This window comes from Pipra filicauda, unplaced genomic scaffold (assembly GCF_003945595.2).
Source record: "Pipra filicauda isolate LSUMZ 115617 unplaced genomic scaffold, ASM394559v2 scaffold391_size691406_pilon, whole genome shotgun sequence".
Classification (NCBI taxonomy): Eukaryota; Metazoa; Chordata; class Aves; order Passeriformes; family Pipridae; genus Pipra; species Pipra filicauda.
In genome coordinates, this window is record NW_024104522.1 from 379,104 (window position 1) to 394,923 (window position 15,820).

At 45.2% G+C, this 15,820-nt stretch overlaps 1 protein-coding gene across 2 annotated transcripts in view; it reads left to right on the forward strand.

Annotated features, from left to right (window-relative positions):
* Positions 1–15,118, forward strand: part of PPIL2 (peptidylprolyl isomerase like 2) — a 69,062-nt gene extending 53,944 nt beyond the window's left edge. For both annotated transcript variants that reach the window (XM_027733103.2, XM_039385057.1), the window contains 5 exons: positions 1,225–1,281; positions 10,847–10,919; positions 11,058–11,120; positions 11,591–11,730; positions 13,407–15,118. In XM_027733103.2, coding sequence (XP_027588904.1) covers positions 1,225–1,281; positions 10,847–10,919; positions 11,058–11,120; positions 11,591–11,730; positions 13,407–13,500 — 427 coding nt within the window. In that variant the 3' untranslated portion in view covers positions 13,501–15,118. The remainder of the gene's footprint in view (positions 1–1,224; positions 1,282–10,846; positions 10,920–11,057; positions 11,121–11,590; positions 11,731–13,406) is intronic.
* Positions 15,119–15,820: the final 702 nt, after the last annotated feature.

The window sequence follows — 15,820 nt, forward strand, 5'->3', positions numbered from 1 at the left end:
GGCAGTGCAGGACAGAGGGAGCTGTGTCCCCTCTGCAAGGTGATGCTTCAGTAATGCTCAGGACTTCTCCTCTGGGGTCATCCCAAATTAATTCTGTTATCCTTAATTTTATTTTGACTGGCAGTAATGAATTAGAAGCTTTCTCTGTATATTTGCTACCGCTCAGATTTCTTTTTATTACAATGCTACATAACTGACCACATGATGTATTTAAGTATTGGATATCCAGGAATAAAGTGGTGCCCTGTGTAGGAGTTTGCATCCTGTACAGCATCTCAGTGCTTTCCTCCACGTCTTAATAGATTGTCTGGCACATTACAGCCCCTCCTATTTGCAATCATATAACTTCCTGAGGCAGTTGCTTATATGGAAAAGTGTTTTTGGAATGCTTATATATTTTTAGCTGTCTCTTATGTGGTGCAACAGATGGGGACAGGGAGGAGAGCCAGCACTGCATGTCCAGCCAAGGCGGGCCATTGTGGTCTGCAGAGCTCAGTGTGGAAACCTCTGTCTCACACACTTGTAGGCCAAGTTTTCCAAAGAAGCATCAAGCTTTAGAGAGAGGTTTTAGTAGTAAAGATTACTTTGGATTTGTAATTTAGTTCCCATGATAAAGTCTAAGAATACAGCCCCCAAAATTAAAAGTCCAGTTAATTAAAAATCCAGGCTTCACAGGTTTTCATTACTTTGGACACTTTGGAGTATTATTCTGGGGTATTTGTGTCTGAAGCACAAGTTTGCTCTTTGTCCAGGGGAGAAATGGATCACCAACAGGCCAACTGAAGGGAAGAGAAGTGCAAAAAGTAAATATCCAAAAAAATGAAATTTCCACTGCAGAGACTGTTGTGCCATGTAACTGTGTCTGCTGGATACAGCTCCCTGTCGTGCATGTCTCCCTGCCTTGCTCCCAGAGCCTGCGTGGCCAAGGAGGCAGATGCTCAGATTAATCTTGGACTTGGTGCAAGGCCCCATGGTTGGAATATTCTTTAGGGATAAAGGTGTAAAAGTGAGAAGTCAAAACTCCAGAAATCCAGGATGAAACCCCCAAAACTGAGGAGTTAAAGGATGTTTTGTCAGCGGGCCTCCCAGAGAGGAGCCAGAGAGGGAGGGGGGCTTATTTTTCTCCAAGAGCTTTTCCATAAACTTTCTGTTTTTAAGCATTCCTGGCTGTTGTTGAGGGTCAGTGGGACAATATGGTAACTGTTATGTCTTTATTCTTTCCAGCTTCATCACATTCCGCTCTTGTGCGTATCTGGACAAGAAGCACACAGTTTTTGGAAGGTAAGTGAAGGATATGGGCAGCAGTACAGCAGATGTGCTCTCCTGTGTGTCTGAAGCCTAAGGAGAAGAATCTGGTGACTCTTGTAATTGAACTGGAGCCAAATCCTAGCTCACAGTGCAGTTCTTCTGGGCATGAGTAGGTGGCCAACATGGCATCAGTGCCAGTCATCAGACCCTGCCTTTTTTCCTCCTTCCATCCCTGTAAGTTGCCTTACTTCCCTGGAGGGTGACCCTCCAGGAGTCATGAACACAGGAATGAACCATATTAATATTTGTGCATGGTAATTGCTGGGACACAGGAGATTACCTCTTCAATACTGCTTCATCCTCTTATAGGCCATCAACTGGAAAATTAGTCATGACAGGACTACTCTTCATCATGGCATAGAACATAGAGCTTCTGCATAGATTAGGCCTTTTGGTCCATTTTGTTCTTTTTTGTCCTTTTCTTTTATTCCTGACAGTTCTCATTGGTATAAAATCTGTATGTGTGTGTTTGTACATACATAAGTGTGTATGTACATAAAGATATTACCAATGCCCAAACAGTGAGGGAACTTCATTCCTTATAAAGAAGTCTCTTCTGAAAGTCTTTTCCAGTGAAGCCCTCACATGAGGGCAAAGTTTGTTCTTTGCTTGCTCTGCTGCAGGTACCTGGTATTTACCAAGCCAAGCACAGTGTTCTAAAGCATCCCCAGGAGCAGGAGGAGGGGGAATGTTGCTGGCCTGCTGCACTGGTAGTTCCTGAGAATCTTACAATCTTTTTAAATGGAGATCTGCTTTGTTATTCTTTTCACAGTTTTATCCATTTGGAAGTCAGCAATTGAAAATAAAACCATGTGCTGTTTACTTTGATTGGATGTCATGCAATTGTACTGTACAGTGACAGTGATATATATAATCCCATCTTTCCTGCCTGCAAGTTCTTGAGGCAGAAAATGCTTCATTGCAGTGGCACTTTGTTTTAGTGCTGTTAGTTCCAATACTGATTCTTCAATAATTGCACCCTTGAAAATGTATTTATTTTTTTCTTTCTCAGGTGTGTCCTAGAAAAATTCAAAGTTCCCTTGTCATTTGGTGAAAGCAGATAAATAAGGCAAATGCCAACACCAAAAGCTGAGAGCCAGTATATTCTTGGAGGAGTTACCTTACCTAGATCTTGAGACTATTTCACTTAAGCTACACTTTGAGTCAACCTTGCAAAAATCCCTTCAAATCCCATACAGTAATGCTGTTAACCTGAGCTGGCCACCTCATCAAATAGTATTTGGGTTAGGACAGCTCAGCTGAAAAGGTGCCTGTTCTTAGTTCTGGATGCAGCCTGGCTTCAGGGAGCACACTGGATAGTCCTGCAGTGTCTTTGCTGTGCTTCCCCAGGGCTCCAGTTTTACCCTAATTCACCAGGAAGGAATCTGAGGAGCAGCTGAGCTCCCTGGGGTGCAGGGAGGGTGCTCCCAAAAGCCTTTGCACCGGCTGATACTTCAAGTACCTTATGAGCAAAATAGCTCAGATGATGTTTCACACTGTACGTTGCCCTTTGGAGAGGAATTACTTCAATCCAAGTAAATCTGGTTAAATGTCTATAGCAGAGATTTTTGCAGTTTTAACAAAGACTGTCTTAATTTGTGAATTGTCTTTGTTACTGCAGAAATCTGAACTTAGGTGCCAGAATAAAGAAGTGGTGCTGCTTTCTCAGCACTGCAAATATTTTTAGCTGAAATATAATGGAAAAACTTTATAAAAAATGTTGGTTTGGAATCACGTTTGGCTCCCTGCATGAAAACTGGGTGACATCTTCCTATGAACACAGAGCAGGTGAATTTTACTCTGGTCTCACTTGCACGTAAATAAAGATTAATTCAAAGAATGTAAAAAATTAAGATACTGGGATATATGTATTCCAATCACTCTATATTAATCTACAAATTGAATTCTTGAATAATCAAATTTACCTAAAAATGTAATATAAAAGGTTGATGTGTGTAGCTCTTAAGATCTATATTCTGTCATCAAAATCCTTCAGCTCTTTTTACCTGCATTGTTTTGAAAAGCCATAGAAGAAGATGCCAGAGATTGTACCTCTAGTGAAACTTCAGCTTCAGTTTGCTATTTTAGATCCTGAGTGATTCTGGGATTTGGTGACTGTATCTGATCTTAGACTGTATAGTACAATAATAATGTCTGGGAAGCATATCTAGGAATAATATCTAGGTTTAAGAACAGAATGAACCCATGAAATCAGGATTCTTTGTTTCCATCAATGTTAAATTGGATTGTCTTGATTGGATGCTTACTGGCCTGTTGTGACTTTCATATAGATTTGAGGATTACTTATTTCAGTTAATATAAAAACCTAAATACTCTGATCTGACCTGTACCCTCAGCTATTCCTGTGTGGCTCTGGTTCCTGTTAATGTCACATAGGTATCTTGGAGAGCACAATTTGATCTGTTTGTAATTTGTATAGAACTTTTCAGCAGGTTTTCCATACTTCAGAGAACAAAAAAGAATGAAAGAGCAACCATTCCCCACTCCTTTCTTTGTTTTTTTTTGATCCTGTGTGGGATGGAACACTGATGGTTTCTTCTCTGGAGCTGTATCTTATTCATGTCCCCACTGGTTTGAAACACAATTTTTGCATGGGGTCAGATATTAGTGTTGGAGGTTTGGCTGTTGTTTGGAAAACACCCCAGGTGTGGGCAGTGGGGCTGTGAGAGGGGACGTGTCTGACTTGGGGCAGGGGGATTTTCGAGTCTCAGGAGAAGGGGGCAGCTGGAGGACAGGGCAGGCATCGTGTCCTGGTTGTGCTGCTCACCATGGCAGTGATGAGGATGGGTGTACTGAAAAGAAAGGAGATAATCTGGCGTGGATGGGGAGCAAAAACAAAGGCAGAGAGTGTAAGAAGAATGCCTTCCCTTGGAGGCTGCATGGATTTCCTGCTTAGCAGAGCTGCCTAGATTAAATTAGTAATTACCATTTCTAGTAATTACTATTTCTCCTGACTTAGAGAATGATGTAAAATTAACATGAAAACTAACTGGTGGCGTTTCTGGGCTTCTAGCTTGCTGGTAAGAGGTTTAATTTAGAAATTCAAATCATGTAAACCAACCAACATGCATTTGCTCTGCACAGAGTGGATGAGAAGCATTTCAGGGGCTGAACTGCTGCATGGGGAGGGTCCTGCCTGCTGCTGCCCTGGGCTCTGGGGGGGGCTCCTTCTTACCGTTGCCTTGCTACAACTGGGAGTTCAGCTGTGCTGTGATCTGCATGAGCTACAGGAACATTGCAGTCAAAACAGCAGAGAGGCTCAGATTCCTGTCTGCTATGCTTCATGCAATTTAGATGCAAGCACATCCCATCCATGTTGTTAGTATGTTTTCTGTTTTTCCAATGTCCTGCAGCTTCTGTGGATCAGAGACCTGCTACATTTACACTTTATAAGCAGACTTAGAAACAATCTCTGTCCCTGAGAGCTGTGTAAGCAGAAAAGAGACTGCATATAGATACAGGGAAGTTGTGACAATGACCCATTTCAGTCTACCTTCCACCAACAGTTTACACTTTTTTCAGAAAAAGAAACCCTCAGGAAAAAGTTAAATTGCTTTGTGGATGTGTTTTGGGAGCCTGTTCCAAAGCTGAAGAGACACATTAAAAAGTGCATGTTTCAAATAATAGTGGAAGGTGTTCAACAGGAGGAGAAAAATGCTTTTGGAATTTTGGGTGAGATTTAGGACAAGCAGAGCACGGTGGACTTGAAAATGAAGTCAAATTGGAGGCATCAGTCAGTAGCTGACATTCACTCAGCTTAGTCTTCTCTTTTCTTCCCTTCTCCCCTTGCCAGATGCTTTTGTGGAAGAGAGTTCTTCCCTTGGATCAGTATCACTCTCTATTAAGTATTCCTTAACCTCTTTAATGCTTTGTACTGCCATTCTGTAGAATGGGGCAGTGAAAGTAACTCTTGTCCTCTAAAGTAATTTTCTCCATAAAACAACTGCCAGTTAGCCGGGTAGGGTTAAATAAGTGTCTGGTTCCACTTGCAACATTCCCTGTATGGTTTGAATCAGTGAATCCCAATGGCTTCTAAGCTGGAAAACTCATGTTCTTCTTGCTCTTCTGCTTTAGTACAATTGAAGAGTGGAGAAATCGTGTGACAGCAGAAGAGCTGATTCTGTGTAGGAGCCTGACCTAATTTTGCCCTGCAGAGTCTGCTCCCCAGACACTAGGATAGGAGGGAAGAGCAAGGTGGGAAGAGAAGCCAGGCCTCCTTTGGAAGCTGTGGCTGTGGTCTCCTGCAGCACACCAGGACTGGGCTGTTGGAGCTGCATGAGGGCTGCTGTCATGTCCAAAACAGTTGTATTGTCTCTGGAGAGGGACCTGTGCCAAAGCAGGGAAGTCCTTGTGTGCCAGGTTCTTCTGTTGAGTCTAGTTTCAAAAAGATTTTTCCAAGTTGTTTGATTTTTTCAGCACCCTTTATTACCACGTCTCACCTGCTAGATTAAGCCCTTATGAGAGATGGAGATATTTTGGCTGCGTTCTTGTTGCATGTTGGAATTGCACCCTCCACTGCAGATTGAGTGTGTGCATAGAAGACATTTTGTCCCGGTTGTACGTGTTTGTGCATGTATGTACTGTTCTCTGTGTGTGTATATAAATATATGTTCTCCTTTTTATAAAAATAACCCTAAGGGCAGAATGTGTTTACACATACAGCAATGTTTCTTTCTGGTTTCTGTTTCTAGTTCAAAGCACTTTTTTAAACAGTCCAGACATTGTTGTTTTATCATCCTCTGACCAGGAAACTATCGTCCTGGACTGCTGCCATCCCCAGCACTGCATAAGGCTTGATTCCTATAATTCTTTTCTAAACAAAAGTATGAGAAATAGGTCCCCATGAGGGAGATGCACTCCTCTCTGGGGGCAGCATTGGCTGGTGTCCAGTGAGACCTTCCCTGGCACATTGCACATGGACAGAGCTTGCTCCAGATATTCCACCTACACGCCGTGCAAAGACATTGGTGGTGGTTATGAAGCAAGGTTACCAGGTTACATAAAGGAGCCCTGACAGGAAGGAAGATTTTAATAACATATCTAAATGTGAAATGCAAAGATATCCAGTGCTGACTTACCCAGTTTTCAAGAAAACAGAATTGCACGATTAAGGGCAGATTTTTGTTTTCATTCCTATGCTAACAGAAAAAAAACCTAAATGTGCCTACCTTGTCATTCATGCTTAGATGTAATGCAACATTTATCAAGCTCCTCTAAAAATACAAGCTGTCTCAGAGATGCTGAGCTAAATATATAGTTGAGATCATCCTTTCTCTGTTCAGTGTCTCCTGGAAGCACACAGCAAACTCTCGGTGTCACTGGTTGTTCTAATGTAAATGGTGTCTTGAAGGTGTTACCCTTTCCCCTGTAGCATGTCATCTGAACATCTGTTTAAACCTCACTTAGTCAATGTAGGACAAACCATGTGTGGCACCTTATAAAAGGAATAGAGCCAGAAGCAGGGGAAAACACTAAATTTGTTTCTGCCTTCTCCCTTCCCTGCTGGCTCCCAGCTTGGCAGAAATGACACTGCACGAGACAGGTCAGCACAGGGAACTGTCACTCTCTGTGTCACACGTTTAGGACTTGAAAAGACTATAAAAGGATATTAGCTGGACTTCTGGAGTCTGCATTTTCTTTTATTGGAAATGATGTATAGAGTTCTTTGAATATTAGAATAATATTAAGTAATGACTCTCTCTTTAGCGGTTTGGGTTTGGGGTTTTTTAATGTTTTTGTGTACTGATCTAATGGTTTTTTCTACATATAACTTGTATGGGCTTTTTTCTTGGCAAGATGTCCATGAGCTTTTCTTCTTACACTCAAAGTATGTGTTGTGGGACGGGCAAAGAATCCCCAAAACTTCTCTGGTGTGTTTGTTTCCTCATTCTGTGAGGAGCAGTTGCTGTAAGTGATGCCAGTGCAAGGGCTTTGACACATTACATCTCATCAAACTGATTTTAGTGCTGCAATGTAACATCATGAGATTTGACAATAACAACATGTAACGTTTCAAGAGCTTGCATGTACATTGTCTCTCTGCTTAGATCAGAAGAAAGCTTGGAAAAGCCTTTACAGTTTGAGACCTTAAGTTGAAATACTCAATTTTTTTGCATCCACCTATGACTGCCTTGGTTAGTGTGTAGTTCAGTTTTACAGGATGGGTCATGTTTGCTGTCAGATCTTGTCTTTTTTGGATATTAATTTTTAGTGATGAAACACCAGCTTGATCCTGACAAAGCTCCCAAGTGCTCCCTGAACAAAAGTGACCAGTAGATTATTTCCAGTGCCTCTGGTCAGAGCTCTCTCCTCTCAGCTGGTGGTTTGTATTCAAATCAGGTTTTATTTTTTATTGGTATTATGGCAGTGTCTAAAGACATTAACCTATATTGAAAGCTGATTGTGCTGACACTGTAATACACATAGAGATACAATCTGTGCAAAATGTTGGAGAATGCAGGGGTGTAAAAAACTAAAAGCAATTTTCCATTTGTGAGACAAGAAGTGAAGAAGGAAAGAGAATGACATGCTCTGCAGGCATAACAACTTTGTCTTATTCCCCCTTAGCCCTTTACAATCACATCAAAATAGACTGTTTAGGTCATTTACTGATGACCTGTGAATGCCATGTCTATCACAGCCTTTTAAAACATACAAGTGACAAAATATTCCCAATAAATTTTAATTAGCATAGAGACTGAAGATCTGGGAGCATCACCAAAATGCATTAGACCTACTGTTGTGGGAGGTCTAGCTATGGGCTAAGGGATTACTCAGTTGAGATTGCCAGTGCATAGCTGATGTGGCCATTTCAAATTATCAGAACCTAATTAAATGAAAACATATGGGCAGATAATGAGTAGAACTGTTGGCTAGAAAATCCTTCAATATTAAATCAGAAGTTTCCTTTGGGGCAGTTAAAATACAGTGAATATGTCTTAGACTGGGTGTTAATCACCAGTATTATAAGTGAGTCTGATGTGGGCCTGGAGGGAGATTTTAAAATTGAGTTTTTGTTATGAACTTTCCAAAGTTCATGCAGGGTCTTCAAGCCCTGTGCGGCCTCCCCCAGTGTGCTCCCTCCAGTCACAGAAGATTGAGGCTGTTCTAGCCTGCATACCTGGTTTTTAATTGCTCTCAGAAGCCACAGCCTGAGTGCAGCACATCAGCAGCCCCTGGGGAGTGAGGCTGGAGCAGCACTGAACGTGAGCAAGGACAGCTGTGCTGGGGAGGGTGCTGAGGAACCCTCTCTGACCTGCCTGGGCTCATCCTCTGTGATGGGCTCTGTCTTTTTGGGTGTGTTTAGTGCCCGTCCCAGCCCATGGGGTGGCAGTGGGGGCAGTGGGGAGTGGTGTAAAGGTGTATTTCTCCAGGGATCAGGTGAGACTGTGGCAGGTGAGAGCCGGGGGCCTCTCCTGGTGCTGGCTGGGCAGATGCCATGCCAGGATGGGCAGGGCTGTGAAACACCTCTGGGAGTGAGATAGCCTGGTACGACTGTACAAAGATGACTGTGAATACAATGTGTGTTTTGGTTGAGGCAGTGCTTATTTCTTTGATATGAAAGCAGAGTTAGGCGATAAAACACTACATATTCCACCAGTTTGATTTCTTTTTCCCCACCAGTTACATTTAATTTGATTTTCCTCCATTTCATCTGCCCAGCCCTTGACAGCCTGCCGGTGCTGGTGCTGGAGTCCCAGTAATCCCAGTAAACCCAGCAATCAGGCCTTAAAAGAGCTGCCCCCTGTGAAGGCTGGGGGATTGCCCTGTCCAGGGGCCCTCGGTGGCCGGTTCCTGTCCTCACTGCTGAGCCCCCCTGTCCTCATTGCTGAGCTCCCCTGTCCTCACTGCTGAGCCCCCCTGTCCTCATTGCTGAGCCCCCCTGTCCTCATTGCTGAGCCCCCCTGTCCTCACTGCTGAGCCCCCCTGTCCTCATTGCTGAGCCCCCCTGTCCTCATTGCTGAGCCCCCCTGTCCTCACTGCTGAGCTCCCCTGTCCTCACTGCTGAGCCCCCCTGTCCTCATTGCTGAGCTCCCCTGTCCTCACTGCTGAGCCCCCCTGTCCTCATTGCTGAGCTCCCCTGTCCTCATTGCTGAGCCCCCCTGTCCTCACTGCTGAGCCCCCCTGTCCTCATTGCTGAGCTCCCGGCCCCAAACTCCTCTGCCTGCAGGAGCAATGCTTTTGGGAATTACAGCTGCTTCTCATTGTCCCACGGTGTCAATAGGAACTGTAGTTTTGTTTCCTGGCCATGTGGCTTGGCTCTCTTAAAACAGATGTTGTCCAGCAACAGCCTGCTTTGCTAATGGATCTGGATCGCTTGGCATCAACAGCCTGTCTTCCTCTTTATTTACTGCTCTTCTAAGAATAGCTGTTTTCAAATAGAATTGGGGATGATGTGAATAAAAGTGTTAAATACCCTGGGACCAAGATCTGATGCCAGCAGGACCCCTCTGGAAATGTACTGACTCGGTGGTTCCTGTTTAAAATTAGATTTTAACACCTGTCAGCCAATTTTTTATTTAATGTGTGCTGTGTTCACCTCATATCGTTCTGGTTCCTCAATCAAAATATCAGCCGCCCTCCAGAAGTCTGTTCCATGGACACTGTTATCCCTGTTAACCACATCTGTTGTCTCAGTGACAGAAGGTTGTTTGACAGACTGTTTTCTACAAAGCCTTGTTGATTGCCGTTACTTATTTCCTTTCTTTCTTAATCATGTCCTGTCTCCACTATTCCATTATTTTTCTGGTATGGATGACAGGATTATAATTATCTGGTTTACCCCATTTATCCCTTCTAAATATGCTTTTCTGGAAGTTTCCCATTGTTCCACACTTTTTTTTTTTGAAAATGAACGTGCAACACTTCAGAAAGGCTTCAGCCTTAAACATTTTCAAGCAAGTATTTGGATATGTTGACTTGAAAAGTGAGAGGCCAGGGATCTGACATCCTCCAAAGTAAGAACTGCAGTGAGAAGTGTCCCAGCATTACCCTGTGGCTGTGATCTGATGCTCTGCTGCTTTCCCAGAGCCCTCATGAGCTCACGGTCATGACGTTCTCCTGGAGCAATCCTGTGCTTTCTGTGTTATTGGTGTTAGTGCAGACAGCTCTGTCACTGCTCTCCTGTAGTGCTGCAGTTACCATTCCCTTTCTTCCTGATAACATCTTCAGTCTGATGTACAATTTAAAAACAGAGAGACTTGTTCCTCATCTGGCTGGTTTGTGTGGCTCCAGGGTTTTTGGACAAATGGCTCTGCTTTGCCTCTGAGTGTTTGACTTTTCCATGTTGTGCTTAGTTTTAAATTCAGATCCCATATCTGAGAAAAAATTTTGACCTTCCATGCTGAATGACATTTTCTTAGATCTTCCAAATACAGTTGCTGATTTTCCATCACCCAAGCATGGTGTTTTAAAAATCTGCTAGAGAATGGTCATAAATTAGATATATTAAATGTAAGGGTGCAGGAATATTTTGAGTATGTTGTGACAGATGGATATCATGTCTTTCCTCTTTTAGGGTGGTTGGTGGCTTTGAGACTCTGACTGCTATGGAGAATGTGGAAAGTGACCCAAAAACAGACCGTCCCAAGGTACGTGTGAAGCACCAGGGGCTGTGGCCTCGCATGGCAGTGCTGCTCACCCTGCTGACACTTCTCAAAACTGAATTTGGGGGAGATGGCACAACTTAATCAGCAGATGGAATTATTGTTCTTCTCTTCTGCTCCCAGGAGGAAATACGAATTCAGACGACGACGGTGTTTGTTGATCCCTATGAAGAGGCTGATGCGCAGGTGAGGATGGTTGGTTGGTTGACTGTTTTATTTGAAAGGCCAAAGCTCTTCTGTGGAGAACTTTGTAACTTAATGCCTTTTCTTTGAACATGGGCAGCCCCTGGCCCATATGGTTGCCAGCTAAGGTTAAGCAACTGCCATTCAGCAGTGCCTGGTGTGCCAGGATCATCGTCACTCTTTCGGTGCAGAGTTACTCTTGCAGCTGAGTCTGGCACGGTGCCCAGGCCATCAGCTTCCCATGGCTTCCTTTCAAATGCCCACTCTAGCTCTGGGTAGCTTCAGGTAAGAACGAAGGACTCTTCCTGTAGGTAGCCTGTTTGCAGTGGCCATTGAGAGGTGTCTCCTGAAGCCTGCCCTGTAATCACCGCGGTGCCGATTGCTGGGTTAGAGTGCTTAAAGCTTCAAAGAATTGTAGACCTTTTCTCCTTATTCTGTCTCCTGCAACAGATTGCATCCTTTGCTTCCCACAGGTCACTGCTGAAAGAGAGAAGTTCCAGCAGGAAGAAGAAGCAGCCAAAACAAAAGCTGAGGTGGTCCCACCACAGAAGGAGGTCCAGGCTCCTAAAACTTACCGGCAGGGGATTGGAAAATACATCAACATGGCTGCAGCGTGAGTTCCCTGCCCATCTGATCTTGGCTGAGTGTTTTAGGTTCCTTTCCTGCTGGATGCTGACTATGTCCAGGGCCATTGCTCAGATGTTTGGTTTGTGCCAGCAAAGACATCTTCATATAGTCCTAACAGTCAAGAGTTTCCTCTCCTGTTGTTTTTCAAGATTACAAGTTAACTGAGCATTTCTTTTAGCACTTGAACGTGACCAAGTTGTTCTTTAGCAAGTTGGTCTTTAACAGCATGTACTGACTTCAGAACTGTAGATATATTTCCAGAACTCAGAAGTCCTTGAGGAACTGTACAGTGTCACTTCCCACACTATCTGTTATCCTCTTCCTTTTCTGAAGGCCATGGTCCCACAGATGTTTTTCATTTAACAACTTCTCCCCTGCACAAAGTAGTTTCCCTAAGCCCCCATCAGTCTGCTGATCTGGTTCCCTGTTCAGCCACACAAACAACTGAACTGGCTGGAAAGGGGAGCAGGTTCCCAGGCCTGCTGTGGGAGCACAGGGTGTCTGGTGAGTAGCTCCTGGTACCCGGCTGGTTGGACAGGCTTATCCTAAAGCACCCTCTCCCAGACACCCTTTATACTCCTGTCAGGATTGGCAGCACTGTTTTCTTTCCTAAGGACACTACAGAATCCTGGCTGAGCAGCAGCTTAGCATGTGTTTGGGAAAAATTAAAATAAATGCCTTCCACTTGATTTTTAGCAGACTTCTCTAAAAGCATTTGTGAAAGTGTTGTTGTCTGTCTGCATAAAGGCCTATATTTATGCATACACAGATCTGGGCAGCTATTTAATCAGCTTGTGTGTGCCTCTGTGACTTACAGGCATTTGCATAACTGTGAGAACAGAAATATGTTAGCCCAGGTGGGTCAGTTTGGTGTGTCAGTAAAATGTTTCAGTTACGAAATACTGCTTGTCCCTTAAAATATGTTCAGCTTAAAACTGCTGCCATGTTGCACTGTATTTACAGAGGAAACACTGGCCGAGCTTGTGGCTCTGTGGAAAGGACCAAGCAGTATAGAAAGGACCTTCAGTCCTTGCAGCCTGCCTTGACACTGGGAGTTTGTCCACACAGCCCTTTGGCAGGTTCAGGGTTCTCTGTTCTCCCTGTCATCTACTGATACCTGACAATAAAACCAGAGCACGTGAGCTGGCTGCATAATGTTTCTCTGGGGTTGCAAACTCTGCTCAAACAGCAGCAGCAGCTGCAACAGGCTGGGCTTGAGAAACAGGAAAGAATCTGAGAAGCTCGCCCAGCTGCTTTATACCTAATTCCTCATGAATCCATTCGCTGCCACAAGTGCAGGTGAGAAGGTGTAGAAGGAACTCATGGCTCATGTTTTCATCATGACCATGATAAAAAAGTACAGCTTGTAAATCTTCAGCTCCAGCCTGGAGAACTTAATGTGCTTTGAACACATTCCTGGAAGTGTTCAAAGCCTGACCCAAACCATGCCCACAGACTCACACACTCTTTCTAGCCTTGCCAGGGGCCCCCATGTCCAACCCCCTGCAGTCCCCGTGCTGGCACAGAGCTTGCACTGCTCTCTGCTCGACCAGGGATGGGCCAGTTCTGGTACAGCTGTTGTTGGGGAGAACAGGCATCCAGCTGCCCTGGTCCTGCTGAAGAGTAAATAGTCCCTGAGAGTTGTTTTCGTTTTGGCTCCAGGAAGCGCAGCGCAGAGGAGGACGGGCCCTCGACCAGCACAGCTGCGAAGAAAGAGAAAAAGAGCTCAGGCTTTGGGGACTTCAGCTCCTGGTAGCAGCACGGGGAGCCCAGCACTGGGGCAGCACAGCAACAACAGAAAAGGCGCCTCCCACGTGTCCCCAGAGAGCCTGAAAGACAGTCTGTCCTGGGGAGGGAAGGCACTGGCCTGCCCTTCCCCTGGGAAAGAGAACTGCTGCTTTGTTGAGGCCGGTTAATGTGGCTTTGTTTTCTAGAGAGCTCGTCCCCCCACGCTGCATCTTCCTCGAAGGCAGTTGTGGTGTTGTTTTGCGAAGCAGGGGCAGGCAGCCCAGCTCCCCAGGGCTCAGCTGGAGCCTTTCTCTGCATGGCTGGCAGCGGCCCAGGCAGAGCCCAGCCCCACAGGACGCTGCAGGGAGCAGGACGGGGGTGAAAGAGCTCCTTTCACAGGTAAAGGTCCCCAGACCGCCCCGTGTGCCAAGCGAAGGAATGAGTGAATGTGCTGGGAAGTGCCTGTGCTGCTGCAGGGCTCTGTGCAGGGGCCCCAGCCTGTCCTGCCCTTCCCTTCCAGCTGCCTCTTGCTGCTTCTCAACAAGGACCAATTTTGTCTCTTGCTCTTTGTGGGCCTGCTGGGATGGTGCCGTTGGTCTCCGAAAGGCCTCGCTCGCTCCACAACAAGCCCTCTCTGAACCTGTTAAAGTGTCAACAGCCTGGGGGAAGCTGCAAATGTAGATGGGGATCCAGGGGTAGCTGCACCACTTGTTGCTCCCAGTGGCTGCCCTTCCCTGAGCCACTGGACAGCCAGAGGGGCCAGGATGCACCAGCTGACACCTGCCCTCAGGTCCCAGAAACTGCAGCCTGGAGCAACTGAGCAGGAACAGAAAGAACCGTCCCTAAGGCTGCTCCTTGCAGGGGAACACAGCCCGTGTCTGCCCTGACATCAGGCTTCCCATCACTAGGAAAAACCATATAATAGAGCTGGCAGGCATCTCGGATATTTCCATTGCATGCCCACAAATTATTAGGAATCTTAATAAAGCCTTATGGAGTAAAGGGATATCAGCCTGTGAAGTTTTAGTCCCAAAACATCTGTGTGTTCCCTTCGCTTAGACATTGCAGGCTCTGTCCTGAATGTTACTTTGGAGTTCATCTTAGGTGTTTTCAGGTGAGAGAAATGCCCTTCCTACCTCCTGTGTGGCTGAGGAGAAAGTTTTGTAATCCCCTTTGGAACAATACATTTGTATCGGTGGTTTCATGTTTTAAGAGAAGACTCCACTTATATGAAATTGCTGTAGAAACTTTTGGTAAAATATTTTGCATTAAATGCTTTTATTTTCTTTTGAGTGCTTGCCTTCAACTGTTCAACTATCATTTCCAAGACCATGGCATTGCAAAGTTGATTGTTGTACAAGGAAATGATTCATTCGTGCTTTTTAAGATGCTCGTAAGGAACTGGGATCTCTGCGGATATGATTACATCTTTGTTAAATCATAGGAAGTTCAAACTAGTTTGAAAGAATAATAGGGGGGGTTGTTTTGCAACATTTTTGAGCGACTAAGTTTGAAATAACATGTTTGATTACTGGAACAGGGGGTATGATGGTACTTTCCTAAAGCTGAGTTTATTCTGTCCTATTGGAACCTCTTGTTTCTACTGGGCTTGCCTTTTCATGATAAATTGTTATTGATTCCTTCTACCTAACTTGTACTTCAGCACATTTTTGAGTCATCAAGTTCACAGTATTGCTAGAGCTGGAATAGTTTTTTTGAATCCATAAGGGTAAAATGCTTTTTTTTGTACTAGATTAAAATGAAGATTATTATGAAGGAAAGGAGCTTTTGATTACAAGGAAGGCAGCAGAGGTATGGCAAGGATTCCCATTTCAGCAAGTCCTTGCTGCAGATTGATCCAAGGTGGCAGATGCCCATACCAGGAGCAGAAGTTCAGCAAAGCAGTGAAGGGCTCAAGTGCACCAGGTCATGGCCAAGCCCTCGGAAGGGAGAGGAAGGCTGAGCGTGCTGGAGCAGGCGGGTGCCGGAGGGGCCGTGCCACTGGCTCCAGTGCAGCCAGATGGGCACAGCCTCTGGGGGTGCAGAGGGCTCTTGCAGCCCCCCCAGGCACAGGTGACCCCAGCATGGGCTTTGTGAGTCCCCTTGGCTCTTGATGGAGTCGCAGCATGGCCGTGGCCACCCTGCAGCCAGCGGGAGCAGCTGGCAGATAAGCCCCACACTCAGACGCTGGGTTGGAAGTATCGACTGTTTCTGGGATCCTCCTGCAGCCCCTCACCAGCAATGTTTGGAAGGAACAGGATGTCGGAAACCTGGCACAGGAAGCAGCTTTTAAAAACAAGAGAGGGGATTTGCCAAACACCCCCCAGGTTCACACTGTTTGCTTTGGA